Source organism: Chlorocebus sabaeus, chromosome 8 (assembly GCF_047675955.1).
Source record: "Chlorocebus sabaeus isolate Y175 chromosome 8, mChlSab1.0.hap1, whole genome shotgun sequence".
NCBI classification, from domain to species: domain Eukaryota; kingdom Metazoa; phylum Chordata; class Mammalia; order Primates; family Cercopithecidae; genus Chlorocebus; species Chlorocebus sabaeus.
Window position 1 is genome coordinate 110,965,476 of NC_132911.1, and position 18,555 is coordinate 110,984,030.

The following is an 18,555-nucleotide window of genomic DNA, read 5'->3' on the forward strand; positions in this document are numbered from 1 at the left end:
GTAAAAGATACCAGGATGCAGCCTCCTCTTCACCAAAACAAAACAAAATAAAATAAAATATCCTTTTACATTTGATGACAGCTCACATGTCAGAGACTGTCCTGTGTTAAAAAGGAGTTATTAAATTTTAACCATGATCTATCATTTAATCCTCATTGAAGATGACTCTAACTTGCTTTCTTGAATGAATACAGGCGATATAATGACTTCTTTGAGTTTTTCCCAGGAATCCTTTAATTATGTTCACTATCTTAACTTCAACGACGATATGTTAGAGAAATATGTGAGGAAAATAATAAGCTGCCCAAATTTGTGTGTGTGTGCGTGTGTGTGTGTGTGTGTTTGAGACAGAGTCTTGCCCTGTCACCCAGGTTGGAGTGCAGTGGCGCAATCTCAGTTCACTGCAACCTACGCCTCCTGGGTTCAAGCGATTCTCCTGCCTCAGCCTCCTGAGTAGCTGGGATTACGGGTACCCACCACCACACCCAATTAATTTTTTGTATCTTTAGTAGAACCGGGGTTTCACCATGTTGACCAGGCTGGTCTCGAACTCCTAACCTCATGATCCACCCGCCTCGGCCTCCCAAAGTGCTGGGATTACAGGAGTGAGCCACTGCACCAGGCCCCAACAATAATATATGTGTAAAGAATAAATGAGTAATTACCATTCAATAGTACATTTTATATATTTACATATGTTTAAATTTAGAAGCAGCATGCAGGTTTCCCTCAATTTATATAATACGTATGTTCCAGCGAAGTTGATAATAAAGTTGATAAAAATCTGAGCTAACTAAAATTATAAATTCAGATTTTTTTTCTAGAGGAGAATGGCCTAAGTTTAAAGTCTGAAAATAAATGTCTCAACACAGTGGTCAAATCTGAGAGTTGAATTTTGTATAGGTAGAAGGGATTTCTTAGTCTTTCAAAGCAATTCAATTCCATTCAACGAATAACAAGTTTCTGGTAGATACTGTGGGGAATTAAAAAAAAAAAAAAAGTAAGAGACAGCCTTTTATAAAACTCAAGCAAAATATGTTGAGTTGTAAAAGTATGTGAGTACAGAGAGGGTGACAATTAATAGAGGGCATCAGAAAAGAGGTCATGAAACAACTAATGTTTTTATGCATCCCAGAGGGTTGTTAGAGGTTGTTAGAGGAAGGGACAATCGAGACAGTGGTTCTGAAAGTTCAGGAAGTTCAGGATGCATAAAACTCACATGGCTGGTAGAAGGGTAGGTGGCAGCTGCTGCACTGTATTCTGTATCAATTAGTTATTGCTACAATAATGATGTTTAACAAAACTCTGAAAAAAAAATGCAGTGGTTTAAAACAACAACCCATTATTGTTTCTCATGATTATGCAGGTTAGCTGATCAGTTCTGCTGATCTGAGCCAGGTTCAGTTGATCTCAGTTGAGATCACTCATGTATCTTGAATCATCCATGGGTCAGCTATGGGCTGGCTGGTCTAGGGTGGTCTCAGCTGGTACACTAGGCTTTGCTCCACGTGGTCTCTAATCCTCCATTAGGCTATGCTGGGCTTTTTTTCATGCCAAAGGTAGAATATTTCCGACCGGACTCAGAACTGGCACAGAGTCATCACTTCTGTTGTGTTCTATTGGCTACAGCAAGTCCAGAGCTAGCCATTCAGGGAGTAAGGAAATAGAGTTTATCTCTTTATGGAACAAGCTGCAAATTCACATTGCAAAAGGTATGAATACAGAAAGGAGAAGAATAGACATCATTTTTGCAAGTAGTCGACAATGGGGCTTCTTTGTTTTGATTGGAATACTGAGTAGGTGGAATGAAGCTGTCTGGCAATGAAGGTTGCGATTAACCTGACCCGTTTATTTTAAATTCAGGGAGTAGCGAGGAAACACTGAAGTGTTTTGAGCTGGGAAAAACCATGTTCAGAAGTCTGGCTTTAGAAGGAATAAGCTTTTATGGTTATGAGGTGAATAATAGCACAGAGAGGCAGGATGAAAGAGTGTCTTTTCCAATCATCTAGGTGAAAGAAAATTAAGGAAGGTTTGAATCAATGTGATGGAAATAGGAGAAGAATCAAGGCCACAGGCAAGAAATTTCTTGCAAGGACTGATAAGACTGCTGATGGCATGTTAGGTGAGAGGGACAAGTAGCATCTCCTTTATGCTCCTTCCTTTTCCTCCTGTATACCAAACTCAAATTTTTAACACACATCCTCTTATTCTACATTCAGAGTTCCCAGAATATATTGTCCATTGTCACATGATAATGTGGCATTTAATAATTGGCAGGACACGACAATCATATTGTAGGGACATGGGCCTGAGACCCAGTGCTTTGATCTACCATTCTAATGAGGCTAAGCTTTCTTAATTCTTCCAAGACTGAAAGTTTTTCTAAGATTGAGGTTTTAGTTCATTTGGTAGATTTTTGTCAATGATTCTAAAACTTCAAAAATTTCTAATTTAAATTTCACAAAATATGTATTAAAAATAAAATGAAGTTGCACAAATATTACTTTCAATTTTATTTAAATCAAATAATGTTGTGTTGATATGAAAAACTTTGCAAGAAACCACATGAATTTTAAAGACAAAATTCGAATACCTAATTACCCTATTCTGAAATAATTAAATGCAAAGAATACATATGTTAACTTGCCATAAACATGTAGGTATTACATAATACACATAACGGAGTCATAAAACATTTTACACTGCTTTATTATAAATAATTGGAAACAATATTTCATTTTTCAAACCCAGACAACAAAATAGTAAATATCATGCTTTCTTTTTTTTTATTACTTTATTTTATTTTTGTAATATGAGTTTGGAAATAGTATTCTTTATCCAAAAACTGGTTTAAAAAAGTGTCTGTAGGAACACAAAAGGACAAAATACTCATTTTCTTTCCCTTAATTGAAAACAGTCAAGAAGGTTTTTAGAGGGAGAGGCTTGCCTGCTATGGAGGAGCCACCAAGAATAGAAAAATGGTATAATACCTACAAATATCACTTGTAAGGCAAAAAGGGGTAGAATACAGACACATAAATATAAAAAGGACTTGATTGTAGACTTTAAAACATATTTTTCTTGACAATGTGAATAGCTTTATTTTTGCAAATAGAGGAAACCATTAAGGCATAGTGGGTCAAGTCACCAAGTTTGAAGCTGGCATTGCTATCTTGCCAACAGCTGTCTCTTTTGTAAGAGAGGAGACCCAATAGCTTGATTTCAATTTTCTCATCCCATAGTGACTCATGTTTTAATAAAAACTGTTTACTGTTATAACCTTGGACACCTAGAGGCAGTGAAGACTTCTCGAAAAAATACTGTAGTAACTTCAAGCACCCCAAAAATTCACTTAAAATTAGATTATCCCATAGGAATATTCCCATTAAGTTATCTATAGCAACTAGCAGTCAGAATTTCTCTTAGGTGACTATGATTAATTTTCTTTTTGTATATATTTCCTTTACATATAATAGTTTTGCCAATTTTTCCCCCCGAAAATAATTTTTAAAAATTTAAAATTGCCTAAGGGAATGGACTGAAGGAGACAAATATGAAGAGTGATGTATTTCATTAAGGGATATAGTAGATTTCTTTGAGCACTTGTGTTTATTTGCATCAATTAAGGACAATGTTGCATATTCCAGATTAATTAGCTATTAGGTTTATTGCAGATATAAACATGCTATGTACAAAGATATTTATAATTATTTTATTTTTCATAGACTTCAAAGTGTTTCTTTTATAGGCACTGGAACAGTGTGAATCTGGTAAGTATGTTTCCGTTAATTAGCAAAATTTAAATTAGCAAGACATAACAGGGTGAGTATTGAAGTTCTAAAAACATTTTTAAAATAATGAAGTTACATGTATGTATACACATGCTAGTAGATACTGTAAAATGAACCGCTCCAGAGTACTTGGTTTTACTTCAACTTAATATACTCCAAAATATTGCTTTCCTGTATAATATCAAAGGAAATATTAAATGCATGTATATTATTTTAAGAACTTGATGATATATTTTACATTCTTTTAACTTTACTCAGGCTATAAATATATTTATATATCATTCAATCAGTTTTTAGAGTAAATGGAAACCATAGTATGAGGTGGTAAGTTTTCACCACATACATCCTTACTTGATTATGTCCATTTTTTTTTTCTGAAAACTGTATCAAAAATCAGAGTATGTTTGTTTCTACTACACAGTTATTATCCATGTACTACAATTCATTATGGCTTACAAAAATGGAATTTTCATTTGAAGATGGGTAAGAAGAAATCAACTAGTAAGTATGACACTGGAATTAGGCTTCTAAAATCCATTAACATTTAACCAACTCAGAGGACAATGCTGTTCTACATTTTTATCAAAATTGTGCAACAGTATAATTTGTTAGTAGGTTTGCATAGATATAACACCTTTTCACTGGTGTAATACATCTTTTCCAAAGGATTATGGCAGGCTTGTTTCTATTCTTCCTGTATATTCTCTTTTTCACTCTTTTTTTTTTTTTTTTTTCCTGTTTTACATGAAATTAACCATATTTATCATCTGGCTACCATAGTTCCAAAATAAGGTCCAGTAGTAGTTTGAAGCACAGCAAAGCTGAGCAGGTTCTTCCCTTTTTAAAGCTCGACAGTCAATGGAGTTTTCTATAGTGGAGCCACGTGAGCACTGTTTCCCCAAGTAGAGACTCCTGTGAACTCAAAAGGCTCCAGATTCACAGTCAAGGACTTTGGTGACTTCACATAACTACCACTTATTGCTGGAAGGGAGACAATTTTGTTTGCTTCTGAAGTTTTCAAGCACTTTCTCACCTGGCAGCTTCTCCAGATTTCTTTGTTGTTTTTATAATCACTTCTGACATTGTGCTTTCAAAAATCTAAAGGTCGAATCATCATAGTTGTGGAACGTAAGGAGTAACTGGGCCCTTTGAAGTAGTGCCACTTTATCCCATTCAGTTTTCCATGGTTTTGTCCCGCAGTATAGAACATTCCGTTTAAATTGGAGGGGCCACAAGCATCAAACCACCAGCCTGAAAAAATAGTTCATGATAGAAGAGAGGAGAGGCAGCAATTATAAGTAAATGGAATATTTGGAAATTAATGGCATTAAATGATGGGAAGCTTGCTTGTTTTTGTTATGCTTATTTGCAATTAGGAGGCATCAGTAAATACATTCCCAGTAGTGAAACTGTTTTAAATGACTTCTAATTTAAGATTTGTGTGACCCATCAGAGACAGCAATGCTGTCATGGAAAGCAGCTTTCAGTGTGACTCCACTGGGACTCACTTCCTCTTGTAATGATGGGAAGCCTCTGGGCTTCAAGATACAATCTACATAAGAGATGGATTTACATGTAAGACAAGTGCAATAAGGAAAATGTATATACCCATAAGAGGCATTCCATCTTAAGACTGTCATTGGGAATAGAACAATTAATTATTAGTAAAGAAATTCAGAAACTTAGACAAGCAACTGAGATCTAAATAGAAAGATATTCTCCATCTACTGCATATGTTTGTCAATAATTGGCCCTAAGCTGCTTCTAAAATTAATTGGATACTGTGCGATGACTATGATGCTCAAAAGGACTTTTAATTACTGTGCCCTCTCTGTAGTTTATAACAATAGAAAAAGTGTTCTGCAATAATAGCCATTCAGTTCCTGTACAGCCATATTTTGTCTATGGTTATTTAAGTGCCTTCCAAACTTAGTAAAAAGAAAAACAATTTGATGAGGAACATGGAAATTCTGTGCTTATATAGCTCTCTATAAGGATAACTGGATAACTCAGTTTTATTTTTTAAATAAATTAAGTTCTTAGATTTTTAGATAAAGCATAGTGTTTTTTCCTGTCTCCTGAAGTAACACTACTGAATCTTTAGGGAGAGATTTATGCCAGAGACATTCTGGCATACTTTTTATTTGGATACAGTTGACCTCTCTTAGATTACAGACTTATACCTAAGGGACTAATAGCTAAAGAAAGAGAAAGCTGTACAGCTGATGTTTAACTGTAACATGAGCACCATCTTGCAGAAACTTTAGAAAAAGTTAAGTGGAGAAAAGCTAGTTCTCATTTTTCAACTTTAGAAGATGAATATAGCTGGCTTGTGTTTATAAAGTCACACTAGAGGCGTAACAAGCTGCATTAATCACCAGTTCATACTGCGGAACCACAAGGTATGTCTTGATGAATTTGGAAAGACACTATATTCCGTGCAGTTTTATCAACTGTATGCAAACAACATAAATGTTAATGTAGTCAAAACACGAGGGACAAAAAGGTTCTTGTTTGGCAAAGAAGGAGGAACTGCAAGTAACATTCTACCTTTGTTTTTCTTAAGATTAATTCCTCTAATTTTTGATCAGTACAGCTGGTAAAAATGTGCTGTTTATATTATAAAAAGCATTCTAATATTAGTGAATTTATTTGCCCAAAAGACTTTTTCTAAAGGACTAAAATGAAACTCTAAGATGAAATTCAACTTGATTGCTTCTGTGTTTTAACTTTTCTCCTCCTTTTTTGTGACCTTCTTGAGGCACTTTTCCATTGCATTAATGAACTTTTTATAGTCTTTCAAATATGCACCATGGTCTCTCAAGCAAACACACTAACTCTATTGTTGAGACTGACAACGATTCATAGAATTCTCTTCCAAGTTGCATTAGGGTAAAATGTGTGTTTTTGTTTATTTGGTTTATAGAAAGTCACAAGAGTCCCAGAGGAGTACGGAAAGACAGACGTCTGTTGCAACAACAGCCTGGCAATAAAGAGCACAGGCTGAAGGATGCGTTCATTGGGAAACTTTGGGAAAACTTAGGAAAGACACAAGAAACAGTAAGAGCCTGTGAGAGAGTCAGGTAAATTCATCTTGTGTATCTTTTTGAATGAATAAAGTGGGGTAATGTTTGCAATGAGTAAAATGGCATTTCAGAGACATTGAAAGAAGGCCAGTATGGCTGTGTCACAATCAACGAGGGGGATAGTCGCCTGAAGCTGAGAGGGTCTGAAGCACATCACCCAGTGTTTTGTTCATCATCCTAAAAACAATGGAAAGCCATGGTTTGTATATTGGCCTACCTCCTATACTTAGTAGGACATCTAACAAAGTTTGCTTCCCAAATGACCAGTGGTTCACTGCAGGCTTGTTAACTGATTGACTCTCTGATTGGTTCTGCTTGTGAAGTCTTTGTTGTCTGAAGTCGTTTAGCTTACTAAAATGCTATATTTGATAGATACCCCAATATGTAACACCTGTCTTTATTGTATCCATTTTTTTATGTATCCATTCAATATATAATTATTGTGAAACGTTGTTACACAATACTCAAGACAGAAGTAGTCCTTGCCTTCATGAAACTCACTTCTAATGAGAGAAACAGATGAATATATGTAAGCAGGCACAAAAATTACTATTAGGTTGGTGCAAAAGTAATTGCGGTTTTTGCCATGACTGTTCTTGACAAAAAATGCAATTACTTTTGCACCAACCTAATATAAATTATGACTTAAAATGTCATGAAGAAAATAAGTAGGGGCTCTGAAGGAGAATAACTCGAGTTTTCACACTCGTGAAAGAAGCTGATATTTAACGAGACCTGAAAGAGGAGAGAGGTAGCCCCAGGAAGATGGGAAAAGACCCTGATAAGCAGAGTACAGCACCTGCAAAGGCGATGAGGAAGAAAGCAAGCTTGGGATGTGTAGGGACATGAGTGCAGCTGGTGCACAACGAACAAGAAATGACTTGCAGGAAATGAAGGTGGAGGAATAGGCAGTCCTGGAGAGAAGTTCAATGTTTATGGAACAATTCGTAGTTTAGCCAGCCTGCTTGTCCATGATGAGGCAAACAAGTAAAACATTCTCTACAGATGGGAACCACAATCGAACCAGAAGAACCAGATCTGCTAGGTTAAATGTTTCCTCAAACACTGTTTAGAGCCCTCATTCTCTATGATCTTCCAAAGCTATCCTGAGCATATGTGACAGCATAAAAAAAGAAGAAAATTGAGTCTAGAATCAATTCTGCAAATATTAACCAATGGATAGAGATAGGGGACAGGAATTTTTGGAAACAAAATTTCTGACTTTAAAGCATGCACAGTTTTGTATAGGAGACAAACAAAATGCTACACATTGAGATGATAGCCACTAAACAAAGAGAAGAAGAAAATGTTATGGAAATACAGAGGCAGTAGGTGCTAACTGTCTGAGGGACCACAAAGCTCACTCATCCAACAGCTGCTCTGGGTCCTGAAGGATGGGTAGAGTTCACTGAACACAAAGAGATTCTACACAGTCTGTACTCTGGAAGAGCAGGAGAGAGTGTCTGCCAGCAGGTTGGCTTGGCTGGAGTGCCAGTGGGTTAAAGGGTTGGAGAACATAGGGCTAAAAAATAAACAGGAGGGAGAACATAAAGGTTTTTATTACACCTTTAGACATTTTCTTTCGGGCAATGGGAAGCCTGCAGAACGCCGAGGCAGAAGTTAGAAGACCCAGACTTTTCATGCTTACTTCATCAATTAATAACCAAGAGATCCTCCACAATAGTACCAATAGTATTTGATATTTATCGAATCGTTCATATGAAGGTATTTGTATGCATTTTCTCATTTTATCCCCCAAACAGCCTTAAGTGATGTGGCAAATACCATATTAAAGATACTAATGCTCACAGGGTTTAAGGAACTGTTTAAGGTCACATTCATAATACATAGATTCTAAGAACTGACCAACTATTTTCACAGCACAGTTATAAGGATCAAAGAAGATAATGCACTATTATAGCCTATAAAAATCCTACTTAAGTGCCAGCTGTAAGTTATCTAGAAAATGGGGCAGAATGTTTAGGGCAGGGAAAAAAGAGACAAGACCTTGTGGAGCATCATAATAATTTAATAATAAAGACAAGGTCATCAGTGCCAACATATTTTCTTATTTGCTTAGTGGGGTTTACTAGAGAAATATGAAAATAATTAGACCCAAATAAGTACAGTTGTACAACGTTCATGTTATAAAATCTTGGCATTTAAGCTCCTAATTTTTTTTAAATGTTTCATTTTGATTTCATGACAAATCAAGGAGTTTGAAATATTCAATTAACTCTTTATCTTAAGACCAGTGGCCCATGAATTCTGTCATCTATCTCAGAGCAATTGATAATAAACATGATGAATTAAGATGGAAGAAAATGAAATAAAAGAGCAATTATTTCTCATGACCATTTCAGTTTTATTATAAGATATCCTAACTTCAAGGTAGCAGAAGTAATTATTTCAGTGTAGGCAAGGATTCTCTGTTTTCTCTGATACATACATTAAAACAAATTAAATAATTTTTTCATATCAAATATTTAAAACAGTTTGTCCACTTTCTATCTTTATTTTTTAAAATCAAGCATGGCCAAGTCTTTTATACACAAATCCTGAAAATACGTGGTTTAAAGCATTTTATCAAAGCAGGCAAAAGTATAGCAGAGTCTTCATTACTCATACGCATTTCTTGTATTTATAAGTGATCATAGATACTCAGTACATATGATACATTTGCATGGGATGAAGATGTTCTATGAATATACAGAAGAGTATGCCTGAGTTTGCAGTTCCTCTCTGATAAGATACTGAATAGCTGAATTACATATTCTGTGCAATCCTGGGAAAATATTAACTTTGTATTTTGTTTATGCTTGGGAATAACAAATAAGAAATATCCTAAAGCAATTCATCTAGGGAAGGCACTTCAAGTCTAAAAGAACTCAATGATGCAAGGAAAGGATCGAAAAAGCAGTTGCCATCTGCTATTGGGACAACTGATAAAATGTCTCAAATGTTTTTTGTTTTGGTTTGGTTTGGTTTGGTTTGTTTTTTTTTTGAGATGGAGGCTCACTCTGTCGCCCAGGCTGGAGTGCAATGGCGGACCTTGGCTCACCGCAACTGCCGCCTCCCGGGTTCAAGTGATTCTCCTGGCTCAGCCTCCTGAGTAGCTAGGACTACAGGTGTCTGCCACCACGCCTGGCTAATTTTTGTATTTTTTTTTTTTAGTAAAGGTGGTGTTTTGCCATGTTGGCCAGGCTGGTCTCAAATTCCTGACCTCAGGTGATGCAATCACCTTGGCCTCCCAAAGTGCTGGGATTACAGGCGTGAGCCACCACACTCAGTCTCAAATGTTTTAAGGTTGGCAACTGCTGAGATGTACTTTGCCAAACATTTTTCTTCATAACTTGTAACCTCATGTATATTTTAATAAGAAATCTGAGATTCATGTTTCCAATCATTTACACTTAACTCATTAAAATTTAGTTTTGTAATAACTATTCCAGGTCTTTTAAAATCATTTGTGTCTTTCATCTTTGAAGCAGAAAATTCACATTTTATCGCTAATAAATGAAACTTTGCCCAGAAAATAGGAATTTGATTCTCAACTTTGTACTCAGGAAGTTCAACTTTATTTGAACATCAGGAAACCTAACTCTTAAATTCTTCTGATTCTAAACAAAATGTCTCTCAACACTTCTTTTCTGTGATAAAATGTACAGCAAAATGAAAAGGTATATGTTTTTGTAGATTTTTTTTGTTCGTTTTCAATGCATGCATTCTAATCAGCAGTATGCAAAAGAACTTGCACAGAAATTAAGATTTTTGTCTTTCATCACTAACTAAGGATGAGCTTAAACTAAATTGATTGGTGCCATCAATGGGATCATAATGGAAAAAATCTCTTGGTGAGTTTATGTGGACAAAGTTGGCCCTACCCAAAGCCAGCCTCAAGAAGCAGCTGCATGGGTCTTGCATGCAGGAGGCAAAGGACCTTGCTAGAAGTCTGCATTCCTTCTGTCATCTCGTACTATATCTCCTTCAGGCCAAGGACTTGTTTTTGTTTTTTGGGGGGCTGTTTTTTTTTTCTTTCCTTTCTCTTCTTTTTCTTCTAAATATGAAAAGCTGTTTATCCTGGCTAGGAATATTGAATTCATTTAAAACTTCTAGGTATTCTTTTACTGCCTCTCTTCTCCCTCATACTTCATTTTGCTTTTAACCATGTTTAAGTGAGGAAATGCTTGCTAAAAGATGCTGCAAACAGTACAATAGAGCTCTATCATTCTCTTTGAATGTCATTCCTTTTAATGGAAGCAGTAGAAAGAGTAGATAGAACAAAGGTCTCTGGAGGTTGAGTACCTTCATTTAAATTCTACTTCCGACAAAATTCTGTGACCTATGGCAAATTATCTAACTTTTCTGTATCTCAGTTCTTGCCAAAAGTATTATTGTGGTCTCTATTTCCAAGAGTTTTTGGAAGCTTCATGTAAGTTATTAAATACAAATCATTTAGGATAATACAAACATATCTGTTAGAAAGAGTTCAATAAGTTTTTAAATATTATTACTGAGTACAATACAAAGTTAATTGGTTATTTCTCATCCACTGCCAATCATTAAGCTTTGGTTGTAGCCTTGCGCGAGAGGACTATCAGTTCTGATTCACCTTTTTCCAAACATATAAAACACATTTTCTGATACTCTTTGCTCTTTTCCTAATAAATGAAACTTTGCCCCAGAAAATAGGAATATAATCTTAAACTCTGCATTTTAGGAAGCCCAAATTTATTTGAAAGTCGGGAACGTCACTCAAATTTTTACAATTCTGCAGTTTAGTCTTTGGGGTTATTCTTTTTGTTGTTGTTGTTGTTGTTGTTGTTTATTTATTTATTTATTTATTTTTATTATTATTATACTTTAAGTTCTAGGGTACATGTGCATAACGTGCAGGTTTGTTACATATGTATACTTGTGCCATGTTGCTGTGCTGCACCCATCAACTCCTTTGTAGGGACATGGATGCAGCTGGAAACCATCATTCTTAGCAAACTATCACAAGAACAGAAAACCAAACACCGCATGTTCTCACTCATAGGTGGGAACTGAACAATGAGATCATTTGGGGTTATTCTTAAGTTAGTTTCAGTTCTTGATAGTCACCTCTTTGTTTCTTGTTTGAGCATAGAAATACATGTATGTATTAGGCATTTTAAAAATAAGTTCATGCAAGAGTCACATTTATACTAACATTTGTTTACTTTATGCCTTTTCACCAGAATAATTTGTAATTTTGCAATGTCCTTTCAGAGTCTCTGCTAACATATTTACTCATCAAACCAATATTAATTGAACATATGCTATATGCCACACACTTTGGCAGTCACTTGGAATACAGTAGTGGACAGCACAAAATCCGTGCATGCACAGAACTTACATTTGTGTAGAATAGGCTTACGTTTTATGTACTAAATATAGAAATTGGGTTGAAATAAAAGTAATGCAATGTAGATTTATATAGTCAATCTTACATTAGTCATATTGATCTTCTTTTCTCTCAATATTTTTACCTTGAAACTTAGAGAATTTTAGTTATCTGATCACGCTTAGCAGGTCCTTACTGGATTCTCAAAAATGCTAAGACGATTATATTTTCCCAAAGATCTTGTCACTTCAAGGTCATACACCAGTTGAAAAAATTGTTGGCTTCTCTCATTTTCTTTGTCTTAAGATTATATAGTAGGCGAAGTGAGCATTTATCAACTCTCTGCTGTTAGCATCTGGAAAGTTCTAGATGTACTAAGAAATTTATGTGTATGGCTTTTTCCCCTCTTTAAGGACTGAACTGAAAAATATCCTTTGTTAGCTTTAGAAAGTCTTGTCTATCAGTTAACATGGTTTATGCGTTGGGAAAATAAATCAGAGTTTCTACTTCAATAGATTATTTCTATAGAAAGGTCACATTTTTACATAGCCTTTATATTATGTACTAAATATGGAATTTATATTGAAACTAAAGTAAGGAATGTAAAACAATAATGTATTTGTTTTTGTGGTTAACAATTTTTAATAATTACAGTTTATGACAGATTTTTAGAAATAATTCTTTAAATATAATTTTAATAATTTTAGTTAACTGTAGCTTAAGCAAACTTTCAGAAATGCTGATTTTGAAAGCTCCTAATTTAGTACCAAAGATCGTTTGTTTTCTGCTGAAGGTAAGTTTGTTTTGAATGTGACAATCTAGTAACAAGAATTTGTTATTGTCTTAATTCTGGAATCAGAATTTTTCACATATTTATCTCCATATACAATAAATCTATACAAAAAGTATGCATTGAATGAGATTACATTTTCATTTTCTTAATGTTAAATAGTAGATAAAACTATTTCTTTTACATTTTTAATGAAACTTACGCTCTAGCCTGTCTTGCTCATTTCTTTAATAGTAATTAACCCCTTTAATAGGTGCTCATTAAAAATATCTTAAATTGACAGAAGAAAGCAAAGAAATAAGGAAGTTAGGAAATGAAGAACAAAGATCAAGTCCTACCTTCGGTCTAGCTGAAATACCTTCTGCTTTCAATTAAGCCTATTTCCTGCCATTCAGTCTTTTACCGATAAGGGTAATGATACCAGATTTTCCAACTAGAATTCCTCTTTGTACTTGAAGAAAACTAGGATAGTTAGTGGGAAATAAATCTTATTTTACTCTTAATTCCTTTTAGAAGAAACAAAGGAAAAATATATAAATAAAGAAGATAAAACAAAGCTTTAATTGATAAAGACAAAGAGCTATGAGTTACTAGCTTCAAAGAGTACGAAGTCTCACTGCTTAAGAGAGGCTATTTTAAATAGGCAACAGGCTCAAATACTAAGTTTAAAAAAAAAAGAAAGGAAAAATCATTAGATGAGGAAAATGGCTCTAAGGCAAACTTTGACAGAATAAGTAGTAGTGGTGGGGAGCATCTAAGTAGGACCTAAGTTCCAGGCAATACTCCAGTTACCTGGACTGTCAATGACATTCATCCTTACATTCTCCAGTTCTTAGCTAACTAAATTCCACATTTTAGCTTTCCATAATAAATAACTTTGCAAGACCTGGATTCTTTCAAAGGGACATTTGATAAGGTAATGGCATTTATTACAAAAACACATTTACTTAGACTATTCCAGCCCAAGCAATAAGTGGAAATATTCTCTCCCAAACATGTGTTTATTGGTGACTAAGAATTGGGTCCAAGAATAATTATGGATGAAAGAACATGACAAAGTTCAATCATTTAAAGTAGAAATAAAATCATAAATCTGAGCAGTGAAATTTTCTCAATGACAACCAAGATGTACATTCTCCTCTTTGCTTTACTCCATATTTTCATTATTATGACAGAAATATGAACATATTGGAATACTCTTCTAAGGACACATTTGAAAGATTTTACTGTTGGTTTTTCATGTATTGTATTTATTTGGTAAGAAAAAATACCTGTAAAAATAAACATGGAGAAAATAATATTTCAATATTAAAATGTGCAGGAAATTGAAAAATCAAAGTCCCTTTGTCCTTGTATACAGTTGCTGACAATTTCATTTATGAGATCAGGGATGTAATAAAAAGAAGAATTTTATTTCAGGAAAAAGCTCAAGACCTACCTTGTGTGTACCATTTTTTTAAAAAAAATCTTAGATTTGTAGCAACTATTTCTGGGGGTGAGGGCTGAGGGAGGAGTCATAAAATTACATATAGGAGACTTTTTAATATTTGATGATGTTAAATATGATGCCAAAAGGATATGTTCAAAGCTTAAGGAAAAGAATATGAGGCCGGGCGCGGTGGCTCATGCCTGTAATCCCAGCACTTTGGGAGGCCGAGGCAGATGGATCACGAGGTCAGGAGATGCAGACCATCCGGGCTAACATAGTGAAACCCCGTCTCTACTAAAATTATAAAAAATTAGCCGGGCGTGGTGGTGGACGCCAGCTGCTCCGGAGGCTGAGGCAGGAGAATGGCGAGAACCTGGGAGGCGGAGCTTGCAGTGAGCCGAGATCGCGCCACTGCGCTCCAGCTTGGGCAACAGAGCGAGACTCCATCTCAAAACACAAAAAACAAAAAAACAAAAGCAGAAAAGAATATGACAGAGGCAGAATCATAATAGGTTAGTTTTGATAATATTGGGGCAGGTATCATATTGAAAAGATGTCAACATAGGTGGCATGGCTGGGGTCAACGGGTTGTGATTTGATGATAGCAGTAATGGAAGGGTTGGCAATAGGGAGGAAGACAAAAGATTTATCCCAAACTGTCTGGGCGTGGTGGCTCATGTCTCATACCTGTAATCCCAGCACTTTGGGAGGCTGAGGTGGGTGGATTACCTGAGGTCAGGGGTTCCAGACCAGCCTAGTCAACATGATGAAACCCTGTCTCTACTAAAAATACAAAAATTAGCTGGGCATGGTGACGTACACCTGTAGTCCCAGCTACTCGGGAGGCTGAGGCAAGAGAATCACTTGAACCCAGGAGGCAGAAGTTGCAGTGAACTGAGATCACGCCATTGCACTCCAGCCTGGGCAACAGAGTGAGACTTGGTCTCAAAATAATAATAATTATTATCCAAAACCTTCACTCCATACTTTTCCAAGCTCTATTCATTGATGAAGATAACGTCAACCTAATGATTTATTTCATTGGTTTTAAAATTTGAAAGTTATTTCAAGAGTTACAAGATGGTCATTCATGTACTACACTCATTCATGTACACTACTACTTCACTAATTCATGTACTACATTTTCTAATAGGTTTCTATGTGTCACAATCAACTGTGCTAGATGTTTGGGATGAAATGGCAAACATTAACTGTCATTCATTTTCCTGAGGTACAATATAGAGATGAGTTTCTCTCCCTGCTATCTCACAGAGTGGATCTGGAGTTCAAGTAAGATAGTACAACATGTGCAGCAATATGTAATACCTTATAATAATGATAGTAATGTAGTGTTGGGAAAAGAAAATATTAGATTTGAACAATTTTTTCCTTACTAATATGAAAACATGTTTTGTAATAGAATTAAGACAGAAAGTATATTAGAACAATTGAAGGTGGTAGTGATTGTTACTATAGTAAGAGAGAGAAGCAGCAGTAAAACTGTGAGAGGAGAAACACTGAAATAGGAATTTCTCTTACAATTTTGTTTGATGCCAACTCCTTTCCTGCCAGACCCTATAACATTCTTGAGCAATAGCATTTGCCATTGGGTTTTATCTTAGTGTTTCCCAAACTTCAGTCAGTCATGTATCAACTTCACAGTTTTGCCATGTCCACTTATAACTTTTATTAATATGGATCAATTTTTTCTTTAAATCAATTATTTGTTAAATACAGAATATTGTGAATGCATTCTAAAATGCAAGTTTATGTCATTCATTTAAAGAGGAAACCAGCACCACTTGCTGTAATAGAAGTTAGACATAGCCAGATGCCAGGGTGGCTCATGCCTGTAATCCCAGCATTTTGGGAGAGCAAGGTGGGCAGATCACTTGAGGTCAGGAGTTCAAGACCAGCCTGGCCAACATGGTGAAACCCCGTCTTTACTAAAAATAGAAAAATTTAGCAAGGTTTGGTGGTGGGCGCCTGTAATCCCAGCTACTTGGGAGGCTGAGGCAGGAGAATCACTTGAACCCGGGAGGTGGAGGCTGCAGTGAACTGAGACAGCACCATTGCACTCCAGCCTAGGCAAAAAGAATAAAACTATCTCAAAAAAAAAAAAAAAAAAAAAAAGAAAGGTAGATATGAAACTCATAAAATTAAAACAAAGTAACATTATTTAATTTTAGGTATGTGCCATTGCTTAACCAAGGCTCTGAGACTATGGGTTTTTTTTATTTTTTGGTTTTTTTTTTTGCCAAGAAGCGTCATTGGTAAGCGCTGAGGAAGTATTACAGATATGATAGCACCAAACTGAGAATTTCTCTGTGGGGCAATCAGAAGGCTGGAAAAATATTTAAAATGTACAAAAGGATTAACTTTCTTACTCTATGATATGATATTATTTAATGATGTCTCCTATACTAGCTAAAATATCTTGCAATGATTAATATTACATAGTGTAAAACTCTGGTATAGCTGGTCTGAACTGTGTTACTTTTGGTTTAACTACACCTCTTTATTTTTCTTATCTCATTTCAACAAAATGATCAATTAACTTACTACATAATTGCAAAGTAGTTTGTAAGAAGTAATTACTGTATATGCTGAGTTCCCAAACTATTGTTCATCTTACTAAGGGTATCAAGATGCTTATTTAGAAAGTAGAATATCTGGGACTTAAGAGACTAAAAAATGTATTCAGAATCAAGCTTAGCACACTTTCACTATTGGTGTTGGGGGAGAATGCAAACCTCTAAATATGCTAGCAATGTCTTCACAAGAACGCGGGGTAAATTCGTGGACAGAACAAAATGATCTCTATGGACTTGTCTTAACTTTCCTGACCATAAGATCATACCCCATTCTCATAGATAAGAAACCTTAAGCCCCAAACCAATGAAACATAGCTTAGAGAGTGGCCCCATAGGACTTACCTCCTGTTAACATGAGGGCACATTTGCACATACAGTTGTCATTATCAGCATCTTTAGTGCTGAAATCAGCACCGTGTAAGATCAGGCTGCTCTGTTTTCCTGCTGTCCCAGTGTGACCTTTTAAATACAACCTGAAGTCAAAAAGAAAAAAAAGAAAGATAAGCCATTCGACAGAATAACAGAACCCAGAAGACCAACTTGTTGAATGTTTGCCTTTTCATCATTTTCTTCTTTCTTTGAACTCAGCCCTTCCAACAAACCTCTAGAAGATGCAAACTATCTGAATCAAAAGAACAAAGGAAGGAAAAAGTTTATGTCATTATGCATGCTCAAACTCATATGGTTCTCTGATAATGCAGGATCCAGAAAACATAAAAACCTCGGTTTATTTTTTAATACAGGTATTAACCTGTAAACCCAAATGCTTTTTACAATGTCAATTCAGCATGTCACTCCCTTAATCCATTAATATATAATATTGCAGATGTGCTAAACATTATTCATAGCAATACAAGGAGTAAGTGTCATTGATTGAGGACTTGCTCTGTGCCAGGCACTATGCTAAATAATTTCCAGTGATTATTTGATTAAATTTTTATATTAAATCTGGGATCCCGATATTAACATCCCCAAATTGTATACCAAGGTTTAGGGAAGCTATGTAAGCTGGAATTTAGCTTGTATGAGTCTAAAACTGAAGCTTTGAATCATTATGCATTCCCTGGACAAATGTTTGCTGAGCACAAACTATATATCTGTTATTGATCTAGGCACTTAAGACATATGAGAAAACAAAACAAAAATGCATGCTTTTGAGGGACTTGTATTCTAGAAGTATCCCTAAAATTAAATTCAAAATCCCATCTGTTTAATATGGCATTCTTTGAAGAACCTATCTTACTATTTAGAAACCTTTCTTACATAAAACTTGCGTTAACCTAGATCAGTGGCCCTCTAATGGTTGTGCATATAACAAATCATCTGACCTTTTGTTTAAAAGGCGTGTTTACTAATCCCAGGAATATGTGTTTTCAACTAGCATCTCAGATTTCTCTTTGCAGACTGTCCAAAGAGAGCATTTTGTCAAGTATTGCCCTAGAATCCAAGAACTAGTGGACGAATCACAATAGTTGCCAAATGTAGCACCCTGTCTGA

General features: G+C 35.4%; 1 protein-coding gene across 2 annotated transcripts in view; it reads right to left on the reverse strand.

Moving 5' to 3' along the window:
• Positions 1–3,499: 3,499 nt before the first annotated feature.
• The window catches only part of ANGPT1 (angiopoietin 1), a 251,333-nt gene continuing 236,277 nt past the window's right edge, over positions 3,500–18,555 (reverse strand). For both annotated transcript variants that reach the window (XM_008001348.3, XM_008001347.3), the window contains exons 8-9: positions 17,401–17,531; positions 3,500–5,042 (exon numbers count right to left, since the gene is read on the reverse strand). In XM_008001348.3, the coding sequence (XP_007999539.1) occupies positions 4,882–5,042; positions 17,401–17,531 (292 nt within the window). In that variant the 3' untranslated portion in view covers positions 3,500–4,881. The remainder of the gene's footprint in view (positions 5,043–17,400; positions 17,532–18,555) is intronic.